General features: G+C 44.1%; 1 protein-coding gene across 1 annotated transcript; it reads right to left on the reverse strand.

The window, feature by feature from the left end:
- Positions 1-634: 634 nt before the first annotated feature.
- LOC141585768 (putative receptor-like protein kinase At1g11050) lies at positions 635-2,714 on the reverse strand. The gene has a single exon (XM_074406827.1). The coding sequence runs from the start codon at positions 2,706-2,708 to the stop codon at positions 858-860; it is 1,851 nt and encodes a 616-aa protein (XP_074262928.1). The 5' UTR covers positions 2,709-2,714; the 3' UTR covers positions 635-857.
- Between the last annotated feature and the right edge of the window lie 16,884 nt (positions 2,715-19,598).

A 19,598-nucleotide genomic window follows, 5' to 3' on the forward strand; every position in this document is an offset into this window, starting at 1 on the left:
AATGCTTCGCCACTGAAGTCTTTGAGTGGGAAGTCTGTTAATGTTTCTGCCATGAAGTCTTTGAGTGGGAAGTCTTTGTTAGTAGAAAAGTGCTGTTAATGCTCCACTAAAGTGCTGCTAATGACTGCTTCTTTTTACTATATAAACACTCCCTTCACTTCAGAAAAACAAGAACAACACATCTCTTCTTCTCTTCTCTTCTCCTCTATAATTTCTGGGTGAAGTAATACATTCTGTCGTTCCAAGTCTCACAGTTTCGAGTGGGCGAAATTGAGTGGAGACTGTAGTGTTATCCTTGGGGAACTACCGGCACTAGCTGATCGCCACCACGGTCGTTCCGGAATATAGTTTTCAAGGCAGTGGCTTCCATACCACGTCACTACTAATCGGGTTATATCTCTTCTGGTTTTCTTGCTTTTCATTGTTACTGCAACGTTTTTACTCCAACATGTTTGAGTAGGTAGATTTGGTCAAATATTTTACAAAATCATGTGGTTGGATTATTTTGAATGCTTTGGTAATACGATGACCAAAACAAGCATCATTTTGAACATATAAACCAGATTTGGTGATGTTAAGAAACTTGTCAAATACAATAACTCAAGTTCAACATAAATCAAGTTGTATTTGGCATCATCATCTACTAGATTTACATTGTTAAAGAATAATAATAAAAAAATTCGGAGAAATACTCATATTTCAATAACTAATCTAGGTACATGATTTTAGTACCACCATATTCATATGACCTTCTTTAAAATAATCGTATACGGTATTACTTAATAAAATAATCTAATGTGAATATGATGGCATAACTCAGTAGCACCAGATAACGTTATCTCATTTTACAACCTAATCTATCTAGTGTGGGTTGTGCTTGTGCTTGTGCTTGTTGAGCTACTATGCCACAAGGATGACCTAAAAGATTCATGGCTAAGGGGTAATGGCCTTTCGGGTAGCTTAGGTATATCAATGTCTCCTTCCAACATTTTGAGGGCTTGAGCTATTGTAGGTCTTAAAGCCACCATCACATGAGCACAAAGAATACCAACATGTACAAATCTCTCCATTATTCCCTTTGGACCTTTCTCCCTAATCGACTCATCGAAAACCGCCTCCACATTTCCCGATTTCACCAAATTCCAAGCCAAATCAGTGATTAGAGGTGTCGAGGAGGAACTAGATGTGTCTAATACCTTCTTCCCGCTCATTGTTTCTAAAATTACAATTCCAAAGCTGTAGACATCACTCTTCTCGGTCAACTGTCCATATAAAGCGTACTCTGGTGCCAAGTACCCATACGTACCAGCGACCCTAGTCGTAAGGTGAGATTGCCCTTCAGTGCTCTGCCTGGCTAATCCAAAATCCGCCACCATGGCCTTCATATCCGAATCCAACAAAATATTTGTCGTCTTTATATCGCGGTGATATATAGCCGGTTTAACACCATAATGCAAATATGCAAGCCCTTTTGCAACATCAAGGATTACATTCTTCCTCTGTGGCCAACTTAATTTAAATTTAGAGTCATACAAGTGATCACTAAGGCTTCCATTCGGCATGTAGTCGTACACTAGATACCGTCTCTTGCCTCGTACGAAATCGCTTGCAACACAACATCCTCTTAGAGGAAGAAGATTCCTATGTCGAATTCTACTAATAATCTCTACCTCATTACAAAACTCTTCATCTCTTACAACATCTAAATCCTCTGTAATTTGTTTTACCGCGAAAGTAACCCCATTTTCAAATGTACCCTTATATACAACACCATTTCCACCTCTAGCTATAAACTTCTTAGACGAAAACCCATCCGTTGCTCGTTCAATCTCCGTCTCAAGGTACCATCTTGTACCAGCAATAGGTGATACTTGACCTCTTACACTCGTAATAAACTTGTCATGTAACGCCTTTTCCTTCTTTCGTCTAACCCAACTCAAATACAAAACTATCAAGCCAACAACAACCAAAACAACGAAGAACGGGACAAAAAACCCGAACACAAACTTAAATATTTTCCCTTTGTTTATATTCCCTTGAGAGCCATCATCATAATGATAACTTGCAGCCAAAGGTAATCCTAGAATACAAGCTGACCTAGGGTCCTCTGGACCGAACTCATTAACAATCCCGGCTACATAAATAATCGTAAAATAAAAACATTTGGTCGAATTTGGTGCTAAACTTACCAAATGAGAATCAACCTTCATTCCTGCCTCAAGGCATGAACTACATTGGGATAGGCCCACATTACCCTTACAAGACGAGTTCAAGAACGGCGTTGGACCGGCTTTCTTATCCCAATCTTGGATGTTTCTAATCCCTGCACAACTTGTGGGTTGGTTTAGCAATTCACTAGAGGAATTCAAACAAGAAGGGATTAAAGGAAAATTAATCGACATCGAAATGAGTGTATGTTGAAAAAGTGATAGACAAGAGTAGGCTAATTGAGGTGTAGGAAGGTAGAAGTTGGATGAGTTTTTAAGGTATTTGGCTAGGCCTAACCCTAGTAAGCTCTTAATGGTTTCACAACATGCATTGGGAACGGTGTCATCGCGACATTGTTGGGTGTCCCATGGGAAGGTTTGGATATAGGAGAAGTCTATAGGACATGATGTGGAGTTGTTGATGGTGGTGGCTTTGGCTAAGTATAAGGATGTTAATAAGGAGGAGGATAAAAGTAGAATTGTGATGAAGTATTTTGGCATTGTGAAAGTAGTAGTGTGCAATTTGGTTGTTTCAATGGTTTTATATATAATAAACATGATTATAATATTATATAGTGAGGTGTGTAATTATCAAAGTAGGTTGGCTTGCTAAAGTTGAAGTCAAAGAACAAAGTGCCCGCCTTTCGTGTGAGCTGCCTTTGGAAACTAGGAGAGTATATTATTGTTAGGACTTAGGCCATGTTCTTTTGGACTTAAAGTTACTTAATTTAAGTTCACTTTAAATCTTATAAGTTGATTGATTGATTGATTGATTCGAGATCCTATAAGTTGATTTAGTTGAGATCTTATAAGTTGATTCGAATCCTATAAGTTGATTCGATTGATTGCCAGATCTTATAAGTTGATTCAAATCCTATACCTCACTTAATTTAAGTTCACTTGAGATCCTATAAGTTGATTCGATTCGATCCTACAAGTTGATTCGAGATCCTATAAGTTTAGTTGATTCGGATTCTATAAGTTGATTCGATTCGAGATCCTATAAGTTGATTGATTGATTCAAATCCTATAAGTTCAGTTCAATTCAAATCAGATTAGTTTTAGTGTAAAAGAACGGGGCCTTAATTAAGAAATGCCCACTTATAGTATATGCATGGCTTATTGACTTGTATTCTCTTCTGTATTTAGACAGTGACACAATCGCTTTTTAGCCATGTTTTTAGTGATTTCTTTTAACATGTTAGTCTCATTTAAAGAGCCGAAAATGTTGATATATTTCGCAATTCTAGTTTAGCGTCAGGGTGTAAGCATGCATAAAACGGATCGAAAAACACTAATTGTCATTCACTGCTAACTGAGTGTATAGATTGTTTTAGGTTCGTTTTACCCTTACGAACCGTCGTCTCAAATAGAATTTGTCTTTTAGATTTGGATAAACTAAAGGAGCCGACATTCCTTGAACCCAAAATGAGTCACTATAGCAACTTGTTTCAATAAATTATCAAAGGAAAATAAAAGGACGTTATCGGATGACGTCCAATTTAAGCACCACTCTCTTACATGGGATGAGTAATAAGTGCTAGACCTGTCAAAACTCGACCCGACCCGACCCGAAAACCCGACCCGAAAACCCGACCTGACCCGACCCGTTTTCTTAGGGTTACAAACCCGGTTTTTTCGACCCGCGACCCGTTTGACCCGAACCCGAAATGACCCGTTATTTTAGAGTCGAGACCCGACCCGAACGGGTCGACCCGTTGGGTCAAGGGAAAATCATGAATTTTATTAAAAATATTATTATTTATATATTATATTTGAAAATATAGTTAAAAAATTATTTTTTTATTACTTAAAATTAAAAATTCAACTAAAAAGTCAATTTTATATAACATTTATAATATTTAATAATAAAATAATTATTAAAAAAACTTTATTTTAATAATTATATCAATATAATTATTGTATATGATGAATATGACTAAAATAATAATTTTAAACATATTTTAATTTTTAAAAATATTTTTTTTAAATTAAAAAAATCGTTTAAAAAAGGCGTTAAAAATTATTTCTTGACCCGTATTCTGACCCTAACCCGACCCGTGACCCGTATGACCCGACCTGTATCTGAACCGACCCGTATTTGACCCGACCCGTATTCTGACCCGACCCGTATGACCCGACCCGGAACCCGACCCACCCGACCCGTTTGACAGGTCTAGTAATAACCCCTTCAATTAAGAATAGTTGTGAGAGGATGACCCCCAATTTGAGCGTCACCACTCACCCCTATCACTATCCATTATCAAATAAACACATCATTAACTTTTAAATTATATCCTCTTTAATGAGCTAAGCAAGTTCTACGTAAGTTCTAAGATTCTAATCTTAAATATAACTTGTATTTAATAATTAAGATACGTGCTTCGACTTTAGTGGAACATACTAAAACGGGTCAAATATCATACTACTTGCATATTTTAAATAAATATTTTGTTTAATACTTAGCATTTTGTTTTTGTCTTATTGTTTATGTTGAAACAAGAATTACCTTAAAGTACCCTGAAGGTCGTAACTATAAGATTAAAGACATTGTGAATGAAAATTGTAATTATATTGATGTGTTTTACGTACAAGAGTTATGTATATATACACGAGGTTGTTCCTAAATATAAGCTATTGATAACTATAAAGAAGGAATACGTCAAGACTAAAAGATAGGCTATGAACAAACTATAAGATATACAAGATATTTGCTAATGATATAAAATATCAAGAATAAAAGTTGTTATTCTTCCCTTGACTGAAGATGCGATTTATTTGTTTCCTTAACATTCCCCCGCAAGATGGACTGTCCATTGAAAAGTCCGATTTTGGATATGAGAAGTTCAAACCGGGGACGTGGTAACGGTTTAGTGAGGGCATCTGCAAGTTGGTCATCGCCACTTATACGAGTCACACGAAGAGAGCTTGACTGCACTTGTTCACGAACAAAATGAAAAGCAAGAGCCACGTGTTTCATGCGAGAGTGGAAGACGGGATTTGCAGAGTAATGAGTGACACTTAGATTGTCACAATAAATGGTAGGGGAGGACGTGAATTTCAGACCAAGTTCCATAAGAAGAGATTTGGCCCATAGGAGTTCAGACGTGGTGTGTGCGACGACCCGAAATTCGGCCTCAGTGGATGATAGTGCAAGCGTTTTCTGTTTCTTAGAAGCCCAAGCAATGGGGGTTTTTGCCGAGGTAGATGAGGTAACCTGAGGTAGAAACATAGCGATCTTTGTCGCCGGCTCAGTCCGTATCACTAAAGGCATGGAGTTGGAGCGGGTTTTGACGATGTAGCTGAATGCCGAGGTGCATGGTTCCATGGAGGTAACGAAGCAACCTCTTGAGCGCGGTCCAGTGATGAAGTTAAGGCTTTCGCATGAATTGAGCTAGTCGATTGACGGTAAAGGAAATATCCGGCCGGGTGAGGGAGAGATATTGTAAACTCCCAACAGCCGAGAGGTAAGTAGTAACATCACAGGGCGGAGTGTAGGTGTCGACCATGAGAGGAGGGTGCGGAAGCATAGGTGTAGTCGACGGTTTGCTGTCGAGCATGTCATAGCGATGAAGAAGATCATGTATGTACTTGGTTTGAGATAAGAGAAGACCTTTGTGATTGGGTGTTACTTCAATGCCGAGAAAATAGGAGAGGGAGCCTAAGTCTTTCAGGGAGAAGCGATTGGCAAACTGTGTGACAAAGGTAGTGAGAAACGAGTGAGATGGACCAGTGACAATAATATCGTCGACGTAGACAAGAGCGTATAAGACAGTGGAGTGTTTTGTGTAAATGAAAAAAGAGGGGCCGGAAAGAGAAGCAGTGAAACCGAATTGAAGGAGATACTTTTTGAGCTCATTGTACCACGCACGCGGGGCTTGTTTGAGGCCGTAGATGGCCTTTTGTAGCCGGCACACGTGAGTGGAGGTGTCGTCATGGATGAAACCAGGTGGTTGGGACATGTAGACAGTCTCATGGAGCGTACCTTGTAAGAATGTGTTGTTGATATCGAGTTGGCGAATGGACCATCCTTGACTAAGAGCAAGGGAAAGGATTAAACGAATAGTGACAGGTTTTACAACTGAGCTAAAGGTGTAAGTGTAGTCAATGCCGTGTTGTTGATGAAACTCTTTGGCAACTAAGCGAGCTTTGTACTTTTGAATGGTATTGTCGGGATTGTACTTAACAAGAAAGACCCATTTGAAACCAACAATATTGTGAGCTTTAGAGGCAGGAACAAGTGACCATGTGTTGTTTCGAATGAGTGCATTATACTACTCGATCATGGCATCACGCCATTGGGGTGAGACAAAGGCCTGTTTGGCAGTGTTGGGAAGGGAGTGTGGGGTAGTGGTTATGGCTAGTTGGGAATATCGTGGGTTGGGCTTGCGGATGTTGTTGGATAGACGAGTGATAACACGGCTAGGCATAGGGCGTGGAGTAGTTAGAGGGAGGAGAGGAAGATGGAGTGCGAGTGGGAGCAGGAGAAGAGGAAGAGGCCAGTGAAGGCGTGTTGGGTGAATTGGGTAGGAAAACAATGGAAGGTGTGCACCAATCAGCAGTTGAGGGGACAGATTCAGGTCGTGGCTGAGACGTGAGGCGAGGAAACGGGAATTCCGTTTCAACAAATGTAACATGGAGAGAGGTATAGATGCGTTTGGAGACCGGATCAAGACAATGATAGGCACTTTGAGTTTTAGAATAGCCGAGAAAGACGCAGGCAATGGACTTGGATTCAAGCTTGTTTGAAGTGTAGGGTCGAAGCCATGGATAACATAGACAACCGAATGCACGAAGTTTGTTGTAGTTGGGGTGAGTATTGAATAATCGAGAGTAAGGCGAGTCATTGTGAAGAGTAGAAGTGGGTAAGCGATTAATGAGATGGACGGCTGTATTTAGGGCGTGAGGCCAGTATTGGATGGGTATATGCGCATGTGTTAGCAAGGAAAGACCAGTTTCGACAATATGACGATGACGCCGCTCCACATATCCATTATGTTCGGGAGTATGGGGCGGTGAAGTAAGATGAGAAATACCATTTTGGAGAAGGGATGGCGTGAGCTTAATGTATTCGCCGCCATTATCCGAGAACATTTGAACAACGGGACGATTGAAAAACTTTTCAACCAGAACTTTAAATTGATTAAAGACATTAAAGTAGAGCTGATCATAAGGCCCAAGCCCGCTAGCCCGACCCGGCCCAGGCCGATTTTTCTCCGGGCTTGGGCCTCGATTTTAGGCCCGAAAAGCCCATGGCCCGAAGCACATGGCCCGATTCAATATAATAGGGCCGGGTTTGGGCCGCCTTTACGACCCGAATTTTGGCCCGGCCCGGCCCGAACATATGCAAAATTTACGAATATGTACAATTGAAGAATGTTAATAAACATTTAGTAAAATAATTAACCAATTAATTGTTGTATTGTAAACAAGCCGTAGTCACTTGTTTACATGTATTAGTTTAATAAGGCTTAGTATTTTCCGTTAGCAGTATTTATATTATAAAAAATGAGCTAATGATTTTGTATTACACTAGTGCCGATAAATTGTTTACCATTATCGGCTTGCTAAGTCAATGTTTTTGAGCCTAAAGAACAACAAATATCAAATCAATTACAAAACTAAAACAACATACATGAGTGAGCACTGCACTAAAATATATTATTATTACACTACTAAAAATTGTGCATTTAGTTTTTATGAGTCACCTGAAGCGGTTCATAAAAGCTACATTAGGTTATTACTTTTTAATTGACAATACTCGAAAAAAATCACATACTTCTATACGAAAATTTTGATAATAAATACACAAAGTATCTAACTTCATAATGTAGATTTCTAAACTTATTTCAAGAGGAAAAATATTTAGCCCGAATTGGCCCGAAAGCCCGCTTTAAGCCCGCACGGGCCGGGTTTGGGCCGGTAAAAATAGGCTCGCACTTGTAGCCCAGCGGCCCGACCCGCACACGTGGGCTTAATTTAATGCTTGGACCCGGCCCAAACCCGGCCTGGCCCGGCCCATGATCACCTCTACATTAAAGGTGTCGGACTTATTTTTGAGCGGGTAGAGCCATGTATATTTCGTGTAATGATCAACAAAAATAACATAATATTTAAAACCATCGTGAGAGTATGTCGGGGATGACCAAACATCGGAAAAAAATAATTCTAGTGGAACTTTAGACGTTAGAGTGGAAGCGGAAAAGGGTAACTTATGACATTTATTAACCTTGCAAGCTGTTTGGCCTGGTAATCCGCAGATATCCCTGATCAACATCTTACCTTGGCCTGACTGTCAGGGTGTCAGGATGTCAAGCTACCGGGATACATGAAGATAGGCGCCAGGCCATGGAGAGGACAACGGTCAAAATATCAGGACGATATTAGACCAGAAAATCATATTATAAGAAGAATACACGCGCAACAATAATTGGGAAGATTCTACAATTAAGGCAGCAATTAAGGGCGTAATAATGGGTATTATTGCGGGTAGTTAAGACAGAATATTTGGCATTAATGGTGAGATTAATCAGCCGTTCAGGATATCACTATATAAGAAGCATTTGGAAATCATTCACAGGCGACAAGACACACTCAAGCATACAATATTCACTTACAACATCTAAGCTAATTACGTCTTATTGTGCTAAATACTTGATAGAATAGTGAAATCCTCTCCTGGCTTGGTGCCCGTGGTTTTTTCCATTTAAGGGTTTTCCACGTACAAAATTCTTTGTTTTATTGTTATCCTTTTATCGTACTTTAATTTTCTTGCATTATACCCTGTCAACTTGACTCACAGATTAATCAGAGCTAGTTAACCCTGCCTAGACCTATCCTGACATGATTTCGCCTTGCGCAAAATCCATACAAAACAATTAGCGCCCACCGTGGGGCTAGGTAGCACGGACACTCTTCCTAATTAGTCGTTCCGTGTCCGACACCGTGTCCGACACCCGACACTCGTCGGACACACGCATAATCATGTTATAGTTTACACGAGGAATAAATTCTCAAAAGAGATTGACTAAAAGAATGGTTTAGGTGAGAAATTATAATTAGTTATAGTTAAGGTCGAATTTTACCTTCAGTTACCTAAATTTAGTATCAAATACATTAAATTTAGAATCAAGTACATTACAAAAGTAAAATCATACGTTATTTATAACCATAAAATATGTTTTTTTTTATTAAATTTAAACAGCGTGTCCTGTGTCCTAAATTTCATGGGATGCCGTATTACGTGTCCGTATCGTGTCCGTGTCCGTGTCCGTTTTGGTGCTACCTAGCCGTGGGACATCTAGCTCTTTAAATCTTTTTCCTCATCTTACAAAAATCTAAATATCCTACAAAAATGGCCCAGCCTACCGGTGAAGAACAATTGAATGCAACCCTCCAACAAATAGCTGAGTTAGAAAGCTTGAAAGACAGCCCAAACCGAGGCTAAAATCCTTCAGTTAAGAGAATTAGAGTCAGCCCTAAAATAAACATTGGAAAAAACCCAGGGAGCAGGCTCCAGATTCCAGCCAGGAACACCATTTGCATCAATTATCAAAAACATTAATTTTTCCAGTTTTGGGAGCCCAAGTGGTTCTAAATTCGTCAATGCTGATGACGATGGTGAGCCAAAAAATGACAATGAAAAACCTGATGAATCTGCAGCAGCCATCATGATGGCAGTGGTCCAGGAAATCAAGAAGCTAAATGAAAAATTCGACAAGATACCTGGAGTACCGATTTAGAAGAAGTCCCTCGACAACTATCTTGCCGATTCGCTTTCATAGACGAAATAGCAAAAGTGGATTTACCCAAACAGTTTGTGGTCCCGTTTATGAAAATCTATGATGGAACTACGGATCCACAAAATCATGTGGCCCTCTACAAACAGAAAATGTTAGCAGCATCCATCCCCAGCGAGTTCAGGCAAGTTTGCATGTGTAAGGGATTTGGAACAACCCTGACCGGACCTGCTTTACAATGGTACATCAACCTGCCAACTGGGAGTATCCATTCTTTTGCCAACCTGATTAACAACTTCAACCAGCAGTTTGCGTGCAGCAGGGAGTTGGAGAAGCGATCCAGTGATCTTTACAGGATTACACATAAGCCTGATGAAACTCTCAGGACATTCCTCGCAAGATTCAACAAAGAGAAAATATCTATTTCCAAGTGTGACGTTGGAACAGCAGTTGCGGCATTCAGGCAGGGGTTGCTACCTCATAGTGACTTATACAATGAGCCCACTAAGTATCCCTGCCATACCTTCGAAGATGTCCAGGACAAAATCCCTGCTTTTATCAGGCTGAAAGAAGACAAGAGCTACAAACTCGGATCATCCAGTGGACCAAAGGACTACGAAAAAAGCAATAGGAAAAACAACAAAGGAAACAATTACAGACCTACTCCATATTCCAGGCCTGACCATTCAGAAGTCAACCTGACACATGAGTATCAAGGTAAGGCTAAAATTTTTCTGCCTATTTCTGAGCATAACTTCGGTGTTGATATTGTAGGGTTAATCCAGAGGCTTGACAACATGGGACCAGTAGTCAGATGGCCCAGAAAGGTGGAAAATCCTAACCCTAAGAGAGATAAATCCAAATGGTGCGAATTCCACATGGACGTTGGACACACAACGGATGATTGCTTTACCCTGAGGACAGAAGTGACTTACCTACTGGAATCTTTGGTGTATGGCTGCGAAGCTGTCATTCTTACGGAAGTACGGGTGCCAACATCAAGATATAGCCTGAATAAAGTTGAAGCAAACAAAGACCTGATGCAAGACAACCTGATCCTGACAGAAGAGCTAAGAGACGCTGCCAAAATCAGGATGGCATCATACCAATAAGCAGTAGCCAAGACTTACAATAAAAATGTTAGAATTAGAGTCTTCAGAGAAGGAGACCTTGTCCTACGAAAAATTTTTCCAAACAAAAAAGAAAAATCAGTAGACAAGCTCGCCTCCACATGGGAAGGCCCTTACTTAATTGACTCAATCGTTAGACAAGGAGCATACAAGCTCCAAACATTAGAAGGAGAAATGATCCCAAGATCTTGGAATGTAACACAGTTGAAATTATTCCATGTATAAAACCTATGTCAGGCTATAATCAGGTACAAAATCATATCTTTACTATCAGTACTTCAACCTAACGTGCTATCTGAAAGATTACGTGTTTCATATGCTCTATGTGCAATCCATGTCTATATATTTAACTAACCCAATTTCTCTTATTTTTCGAATCCTGAACAATTATACATGATAAATGTTTATATGCATAAATATTCAGGATTGATGGCTACTCTACTATATATCAATATCTGAAACAAAACTTTGCACTTAATTGTGCCTAACGAGTTGGTAACCATCACCAGATACAGTAAATGTCAGGACCAATCAGGAATGAATTAATTGCCTGACCTGACTAGGTTTACTGCATATATTTACAAACGGCTGGACGCAGCAAGACGGTGGAAGGGTGTGCCATCCTAACCATTAATCTAAAAAGCCCTCCTGTCAGGCCGAGTACCAAGCCCTCCAGTTAGGCAGGGGACATAAGCCCTCTTGTCAGGCCGGTTTTCCCACCCCTTCAACCACTATGGCAAAAGCCATACTTGGTTAAATTACTCACGACAGCTCAAATGACAGGACAAGTTCAAAAATGTCTTACAGGTTAACAAAATAAAGATTTTGACAGGTCCACAGGATTGGAAAAACAAAGTTCACAGGTTCAAAAAATTCAAAAGCAAACAGAACGTAAGGAAATAAGCAAAATCAGCCAAAGAAGGCCATTACGATCATATTAATAAATCCCTTACCCCCTGGGGCAAAGGCACCAAAATATTCATAAAGGCCAGGGATAGCCTCCCTGACCTGAGCAGAGACAGAGAAAATAAAATTGTTTGTCCAGGGACATCCCCCCTGGATGGGCCAATACCAACAAAGAAAAATTCAAATTACTGCTTCTCCTTAGAAACAGCATCAACACTCCCACTCTTGGCCTGATCAGCCTCAGCATCGACATCCTGCTCCCCTGGAGAATCGACCTCCTGTTCATTTCCCATGTTGTGCAGATCAGGATACTTAGAGGCAGCGAAGGCCATCTCAGCTTCACGGTTCCAATTTGCTCTGGACTCAACAGGCTCCGACATGGCAGCTACCTTCCCCTTAATATAAAAATAAAGGGAAGCATCATCAAGCTTAAACTCCAAATCATCCCTCTCCAGGGTGAGCTCTTCATTCCTGTCCAACGCCTCCTGCAAGAGCTGCTTGTTTGAATCTGCCTCAGCCTTAGCAGCATCCCTCACAGCCTGTACCTTCGCCAAGTCGCACTTTAGCAACAAAGCAAGTCACCTGCAAAGTCCAGTACAGACTTTAGATTATCATAATCTGATCTCATCAGGTCAATCCTAGCTACCAGAGATGTAGCCTGATAAGCATTGTGGAGATAGGCCGTGACACCCTGACCAAAAGCAAAAAGAATAGTATAAATATTATGTCATAATAATAAAAACCTCCAAATAAAATACACATATTACACATAATAAAAGTAGCTTACCTCCGTTACAGCAGCCAAGGCACTAGCCAAAAGGCTGACAGAGTGGTCCACTGTAGCAACTGCCTGGGTAGCAGTCTCGACAGAGTCAAGGGTGAGCATGACATCTGCCTTGGAAGCGGCATAATAACTAATGTTCACCTTGGCAGCCTCCACATTATCTACCCTGGCTCTCACTTCCCTGACTGGGGCAGATATATCAACATCTTCAATTTTTCTCTTCTGAACTGCTGAAATTGTTTCAGCAGAGGTAGCAGGAACAGTAGAAACCTTGGAAGCATCAGGCAACTCGGTTAAATCAATAACAGGCTCGGCATCTCCGCTTCCCTGGGAGCCTTCCTCCTTAATCTTAGCCAACCTGGCTGAAAGGTCAGCCATACAAAATCTGGCAAGGCGAGTAGATGACCCGGTGGCTATAATACGAAACACTACATTAATAATAAAAACCAACTATCATAGAAGAGCCAAAATAGGAAGAAAGAAGAAAACAAAATAGACTTACTGCCTGAAGTGGAAGCACTAGCAGCCTTCGAAGGTTTAGACACCCTGGTAGCGCCATCAGCTTTCAGGCAGCGAGGAAGATGGCCAGCCCCGGAGCAGAGAGGCCAAGACCTCTCCAAATGAGGAATAGTAAAGAAAGAAGAAATGTTTGTGATGGGGCATATTCTGCACCCGCTGGCCGAGTCAACATATTGAGCAAGGTCAAAGTCAAAAGACAACAAGTCAACGTATTAGACAGCCTAACCGACTCAGCCTGTCACTTGGGTCTCGGCTCGGCAACTAGCCAGCCGGGAGGCATATCCGCGTACTCACATCCAGTCCCCTCGGCATGAAGTCAACCAGGCCAGCCGGCCTGCCATGGGTCCCGCGGCCGAGGGTAGAACAGTCTTTCCACCTGATCTGCCACTTGGCCACTTGGCCACTACGTGACAAAAGGTGAAAGTCTATAAATACTCCTCAATCCTCATTGAGAAAACGATCCAATAATCCACAATTCATCCTAAAACTCACTATTAATCTGGTATAAACTCCCTTATCTCTCTACAATATACTTTGCCAAGTAACACACAACTTAATCTCTTTAAGTTTACTGACTTGAGCGTCGGAGTGAGTACGCTCGGTACCAAGTCGAGCCCTCAGTTTGTTCATCTTTACAGGAGAGGCCGAAAGGAAGAGACAAGAAAAGACGTCATTCATCAAGCTCACGTGGTAACAAATCCTGCTCCGGAATCACACCCGGAACAATTGGCGCCGTCTGTGGGGAACCATACTAAAAGCTGGTCACCTACCTTTAAAAAAAAAACAACCAAAAACCATTCAAAGAGCTAAGAAGATGTCAAACAAATTTTAACTTGTGAGTGTAGAAACCGAATTCTACCAGACGACACATTCTTTAATTTCGAGATCGGCGGTCCCCCACCGGCCGAGTCACCGAGCCGGTGAAGTACGGGATGCCAAGAGAGCGTGAAACACCGCCGCCCACCGGCCAAAGTCATTGTCATGGGACATGTGGTCGATGCACCAAACCGAAGCTATTCTCGGACTGATGGGCGGACGGCCACCCCTGCCACACGACGACGGTGGCAGCGCTTCCACCGGTGACCAGGGCCACAAAGTAACTCCGAACAACTTGACCGGAGTAATACAAGGAGCCGGGCATGCAAGGACGCCGGCGGAGCCCGTGTTGCCGATGGCGAGACCAAAGTCCTTCCCCCACTCGTGGGAGGACAGCGGTCGCCGCGGCAACAACGAGGTCACCCCCGAAGAAATGAAGAAAGAAGTCCGACTCTCCAAAGTCGGACAACAAGAAGCCCTTCCCGCCACGGGGAGAGAAGCCGGACTAGGATTGCGAGGAGCCGATCGCCGCGTGTCATTCGGCACGTGGTCAGACAGCCCCCCAATGCCTTTGTCCTCGAAGTCCCGGTGCCGACCAAACTAAAGCTGCCGCCCCTATCATACAAAGGGGATAGCGACCCAACCGACCACGCCGAGGCTTTCGAGTCGTACATGTCGGTATGGGAGCAGCCTGATGAGGTGTGGTGCCGAGTCTTCCCAACGACCCTCCATGGCATGTCTCAGAGTTGGTACAAGGGGCTACCTAATGGCTCGGTGTACTGTTATGCCGACCTAAGGGACAATTTCATAGCCCGATACGCTTGCAACAAGCGAAGGGACGTGGAGACATCAGATCTCCTGACTATCCGACAGGGGGAGGACGAGTCCCTCCGGAGCTACTTCAAGAGATTCGACGCTAAGGTTCAGCAGATTCGTGAGCTGAACACCGAACTGGCGGCCTTCGCACTGATGAAAGGCCTGCCGAAAGGCGAGTTCAAAAATGAGCTCATCAAGTGCGAAGACCTCAACCTAGACTCCGCCAGAAAGATGGCCGACCGAGCCATAAAGGTGGAAGACTATCACAAGACCTGGGTAGGCCACAGTGAAGCTGGGCACCCAGAAAGGAGGGGCCGCCGGGACAACGTAGACGAAGGACGCCGTGACATGAATAGGTCACTACCGAGAGATTTAATAGGAAACTGAACTCGGCGGGCGCCGGGGGGAGTTCGGGACCATACACCCCGAAGCGGTACAGCGGTCTCACCCCCCTGGTTAAATCACCGGCCGAAATCTTCGCCCTAAGCAAGAACGAAGGGCAGAAGTGGGCAAGGCCCCCCAAGGCGAGGGGGGACGACGACCTTAGCCAGTTTTGCGACTACCACGGCCAACACGGCCATAAGACCGACAACTGTCGGCATCTGAGTAACGCCATCGAGGAGCTGATCCGAAAGGGGGCCCTCAGCAAGTATGTAGCTGGAGGCCCAGAAACAAGCTCCGACGGGGCGAATAGAAAATCAGTATTCCAAAGGATGGGAGTGATCCAGGTTGTAACCGGAGGAAATGAGAACGGTGGGTAAGCTAATGGGCACAAACGGCACCTGAATGAGCTATACCAAGCCATCAACTTTGTGCCCAAAACAGCGATCCCCGCTTCCACCGTCCCCGATATAACCATCGGAAAGAAGGACTACGAAGGAGTCATCGCTCCGCACAGCGAACCGCTCGTAGTCCACTTAGACATAGCCAACCACTTGGTCAAAAGGTGCCTGATTGACACAGGCGCCTACACAAACATCATGTTCAGGGAGTGCTTTCTCAATCTCGGTCGACCGACAAGAGCACCCCATTCTTCAAAGTGTTGAAGGGGAATAAAGACTTTTGCTGGGGGGAGGAACAGAGTGCGGCTTTCAAACAACTGAAAGCCCACCTACTAACTCTCCCGACCCTGTCCAGGCCGACGCTGGGGGAGACGCTATACCTATACTTAGCAGTTACCTCGGCCACGGTCAGTGCCATAATCGTCAGAGAAGAAAACAAGCAGCAACACCCAATCTACTTTATCAGCCATACACTGCTGCCCGTCGTCGTTGCCGCAAGGAAGTTAAAACCCTACTTCGACGCACATCCCGTGACGGTCTTAACCGACCAACCATTGGAGAAAGCCTTAGAAAAATTCGAAAAATCAGGCAGACTTATCAAATGGGCAGTGGAGCTATCCGGCTTTGGCATTCAAAACAAACCGAGGCCCTCGATAAAAGGGCAAGCGCTTGCAGACTTCCTAGCCGAGTGCACATACCAAGAAGAATCACATCCCGGTGTGTGGGAAGTATACACCGACGGATCCTCCACGGCAAAACTCGCTCAGAGCGCATCCTTATCACCACCCTAACGGGGACGAGTTTGAGTACGCCTTGAAGTTTACCTTCGGCCTCAAACAACGAATCCGAATATGAGGTGGTGATAACTGGAGTCGAGTTAGCTAGAGCTGCCGGGGCGGAGCATATCGTGTTGAAGACAGATTCACTCCTAGTGACCAATCAAATCAGAGGAGAGTATGAGGCTCGAGACGACGGGATGGTGAGATACCTGGAAAGGGTAAAAGCCGACACTGCAAAATTGAAATCTTTCCAAATACAGTGCATTCCTGTGTCCGAGAACAACCGAGCCGACGCTCTCTCAAAACTTGTCGATTCAAGCATCAAGAATGTCATCGAACCGTGCTAGTGGATATCGGAATGCTAAAAGCATCACCGAGACCGTCGGCATGGTGGGCGACATCGAAGCCGAGACGACGTGGATGACTCCGATAATGAAATACAAACTAACAAAAGAGTTCTGGGAGGATCGCAGTCTCTCTCGAAGATAAGAAGGATCGCCGCAAGGTACTTGGTGTTCGAAGGAGAACTATACAGAAGGTCCGTGATAAGACCACTTTTGAAATGTGTCGGCCGGTAACCGACGCGGAGCTCATCTTGACAGAGATTCACGAAGGCATCTGTGGACATCACATGGGGGCAAGAACGCTAGCCCATAAAGCTCTCCGAGCCGGCTACTTCTGGCCTACCATGCTTGAGGATTCCAGAGCTAAGACCAAGAAGTGCACGAATTGTCGATGCATGCTCCGTGATACATGCACCTTCCCGAGACTTGCAACCGCACTTAGCCCCCTACCATTTGCACAAAGTGGGGGATGGATTTATTAGGCCATTTCCGACGGCCTCCGGAGGAAGGAAGTACCTAATCGTCGCCGTTAACTACTTCACCAAATGGGTCGAGGCTGTCGCGGTACCTGCCAAGACCACGGCGGCCGTAAGAAAGGTGATTTGGGAGAACGTCATAACTCGATTTGGGTTGCCCCAAGTCATGGTATTTGACCACGGCCGAGAGTTTTGGAGCGACATGGTAATGAACTGGTTGGAGGAGCTCGGTATCAAATTTGCATATTCCTCCGTCTGCCACCCTCAGAGCAACGGGCATGCGGAAGCAGCTAATAAAACAATCCTAAACGGGCTGAAAAAGAAGGTTGAAGATCTAAAGGGAAGGTGGGCCGATGAACTACCCGGCGTCCTGTGGTCCTTTAGAACCACGGAGAAAGAAGCAACGGGGTACAGTCCATTCGACCTTGTCTATGGGTCCGAGGCCGTCCGCTAATGAAGCGGCGGTGCCGACATTCGTAACGCAAACTTTTGACCCGGTCGAAAATGAGGAAGGCCTGAGAGCCTCCCTAGACCTGGTCGAATAAAGTCGAGACACGGCACGGCTCAACTTGGTAGTGTATCAAAACCGGATGAGAAGAGCATACAACCGTAGGGTCCACAAAAGGGACTTAAGAGTAGGAGATCTAGTCCTAAGAAAGTCGGCCGCCACAAACAAAGGAAACGTCCATGGAAAAATGACGGCCAACTGGGAAGGACCCTACAAGGTGGTTGAAGAAATGAGGCCGGGGACATACCGGCTGACGGACATGGAGGGTGTTCCTTTGATGAGCCACTGGAACACGGACAACTTAAGGAAATATTTTGTATAACGGCGGAGGTGTCCGAGACCGTTGTGGACACCCCAACGCATGATTACACCTTATGAAGAATAATCCAAGTTTTCCATCAAAATACTTGTCCCCTCCATAGTCATGCCAGAATAGACGCCACGGCCAAAGCCGGGCAGTCACGCCAAATGCAGTTGATACTCGCGAAAGCGACCAACATGCTTAGGAACGTATAAGTACAGTTGAGACGCAATTCTAGCCACCTCGGCCAACCGAAGGCCCGGCAGAGGAAGCGATCAATATGTCTACAGATACGAACGCTGTCGAAGCCGTAACCTCGATTGCCTCGGCCAAAACCGGGAGTGATGGGGACACAACGACCGATACGCTAATAGGAACGTATAAGTACAGTTGAGACGCAAATCTAGCCGCCTCGGCCAACCGAAGGCCCGGCAGAGGAAGCGATCAATATGTCTACAGATACGAACGCTGTCGACCGTAACCTCATTTTACCTCGGCCAAAGCCGGGGGCGACGGGGACACAACGACCGATACGCTAACATGTTCACAACGGTGGTTGGGAAGCGCAAATCTGACCACCTCGGCTAAGACCGGGGGTGGTGGAGGAAGCGACCGACATGCCAACATGTTTAAATGTTTGTACCTTTTGATTATGGTATGGTATTGTCAGATCCGAACAATCATTTGATAACCAGAGTCATTCCTTCTCAGCATCATTTACTAAAACAGTGATCTCATTTTAAGTACAATTGAGATGCGCCTTCTAACTGCCTCGGCCAAGCCGGAAGTAAAAACGAAAAAGCACTCAATATGTTGAAACGTAAGAAGACAACTTAATGGAGGCAAAATAAACAAACTTTATTAAAAATGTTTACAGGATGAGGTAAAATAAAGTCGACGGCCGTCCCCATAGGGATAGCCTAAACACAACCTACCAAATGTTTAACAAAAACAAAAAGTACAACAAAAGGTTACAGACATAAGACTTGAAGCGCCAAAAGGATGGCAGGGAGGAAAGGCTCAATAGTTGGCCCCAACAGTGAAGTCGTCGAAGGGCGGGTGAATCCGGTGACGATCGCCCGTCTCCCTATGCTTGTTTCGCTCGCCACCGGCAGCAGAACAACATCACCATCAGTGGGCGACCCAGAAGCCGACTTGGCAGCTTCACCTGCCTTTGCCCTCTCAGCTTCCTCCCTGGCCGTCTTCACCTTTTCAGCATGGGCCGCCTTGGCCTCAGCCTCCTCAGCGGCCTTCGCCGCCTTTGCCTTCTCCACCGCCTTTGCCTCCGCAGCAGCCGCCTTCTCATAAAGAAGCCGGTCAAAATCTTTCTACGGGAAGGGGCCTTCAGGAAAGAGCTCTTTAATTACATCCCTGGTAGCATCTTCAGCCTGGTCCTGGTACTGGGCACACATGTCAGGGATGATGACAGTTTGGAGCGTCTCAATGTCCTTCTCCCTCTGAGCAAGGATGGCCTTTGTGTTCCTGTGCTCC

This window comes from Silene latifolia, chromosome 6 (genome assembly GCF_048544455.1).
Source record: "Silene latifolia isolate original U9 population chromosome 6, ASM4854445v1, whole genome shotgun sequence".
Classification (NCBI taxonomy): Eukaryota; Viridiplantae; Streptophyta; class Magnoliopsida; order Caryophyllales; family Caryophyllaceae; genus Silene; species Silene latifolia.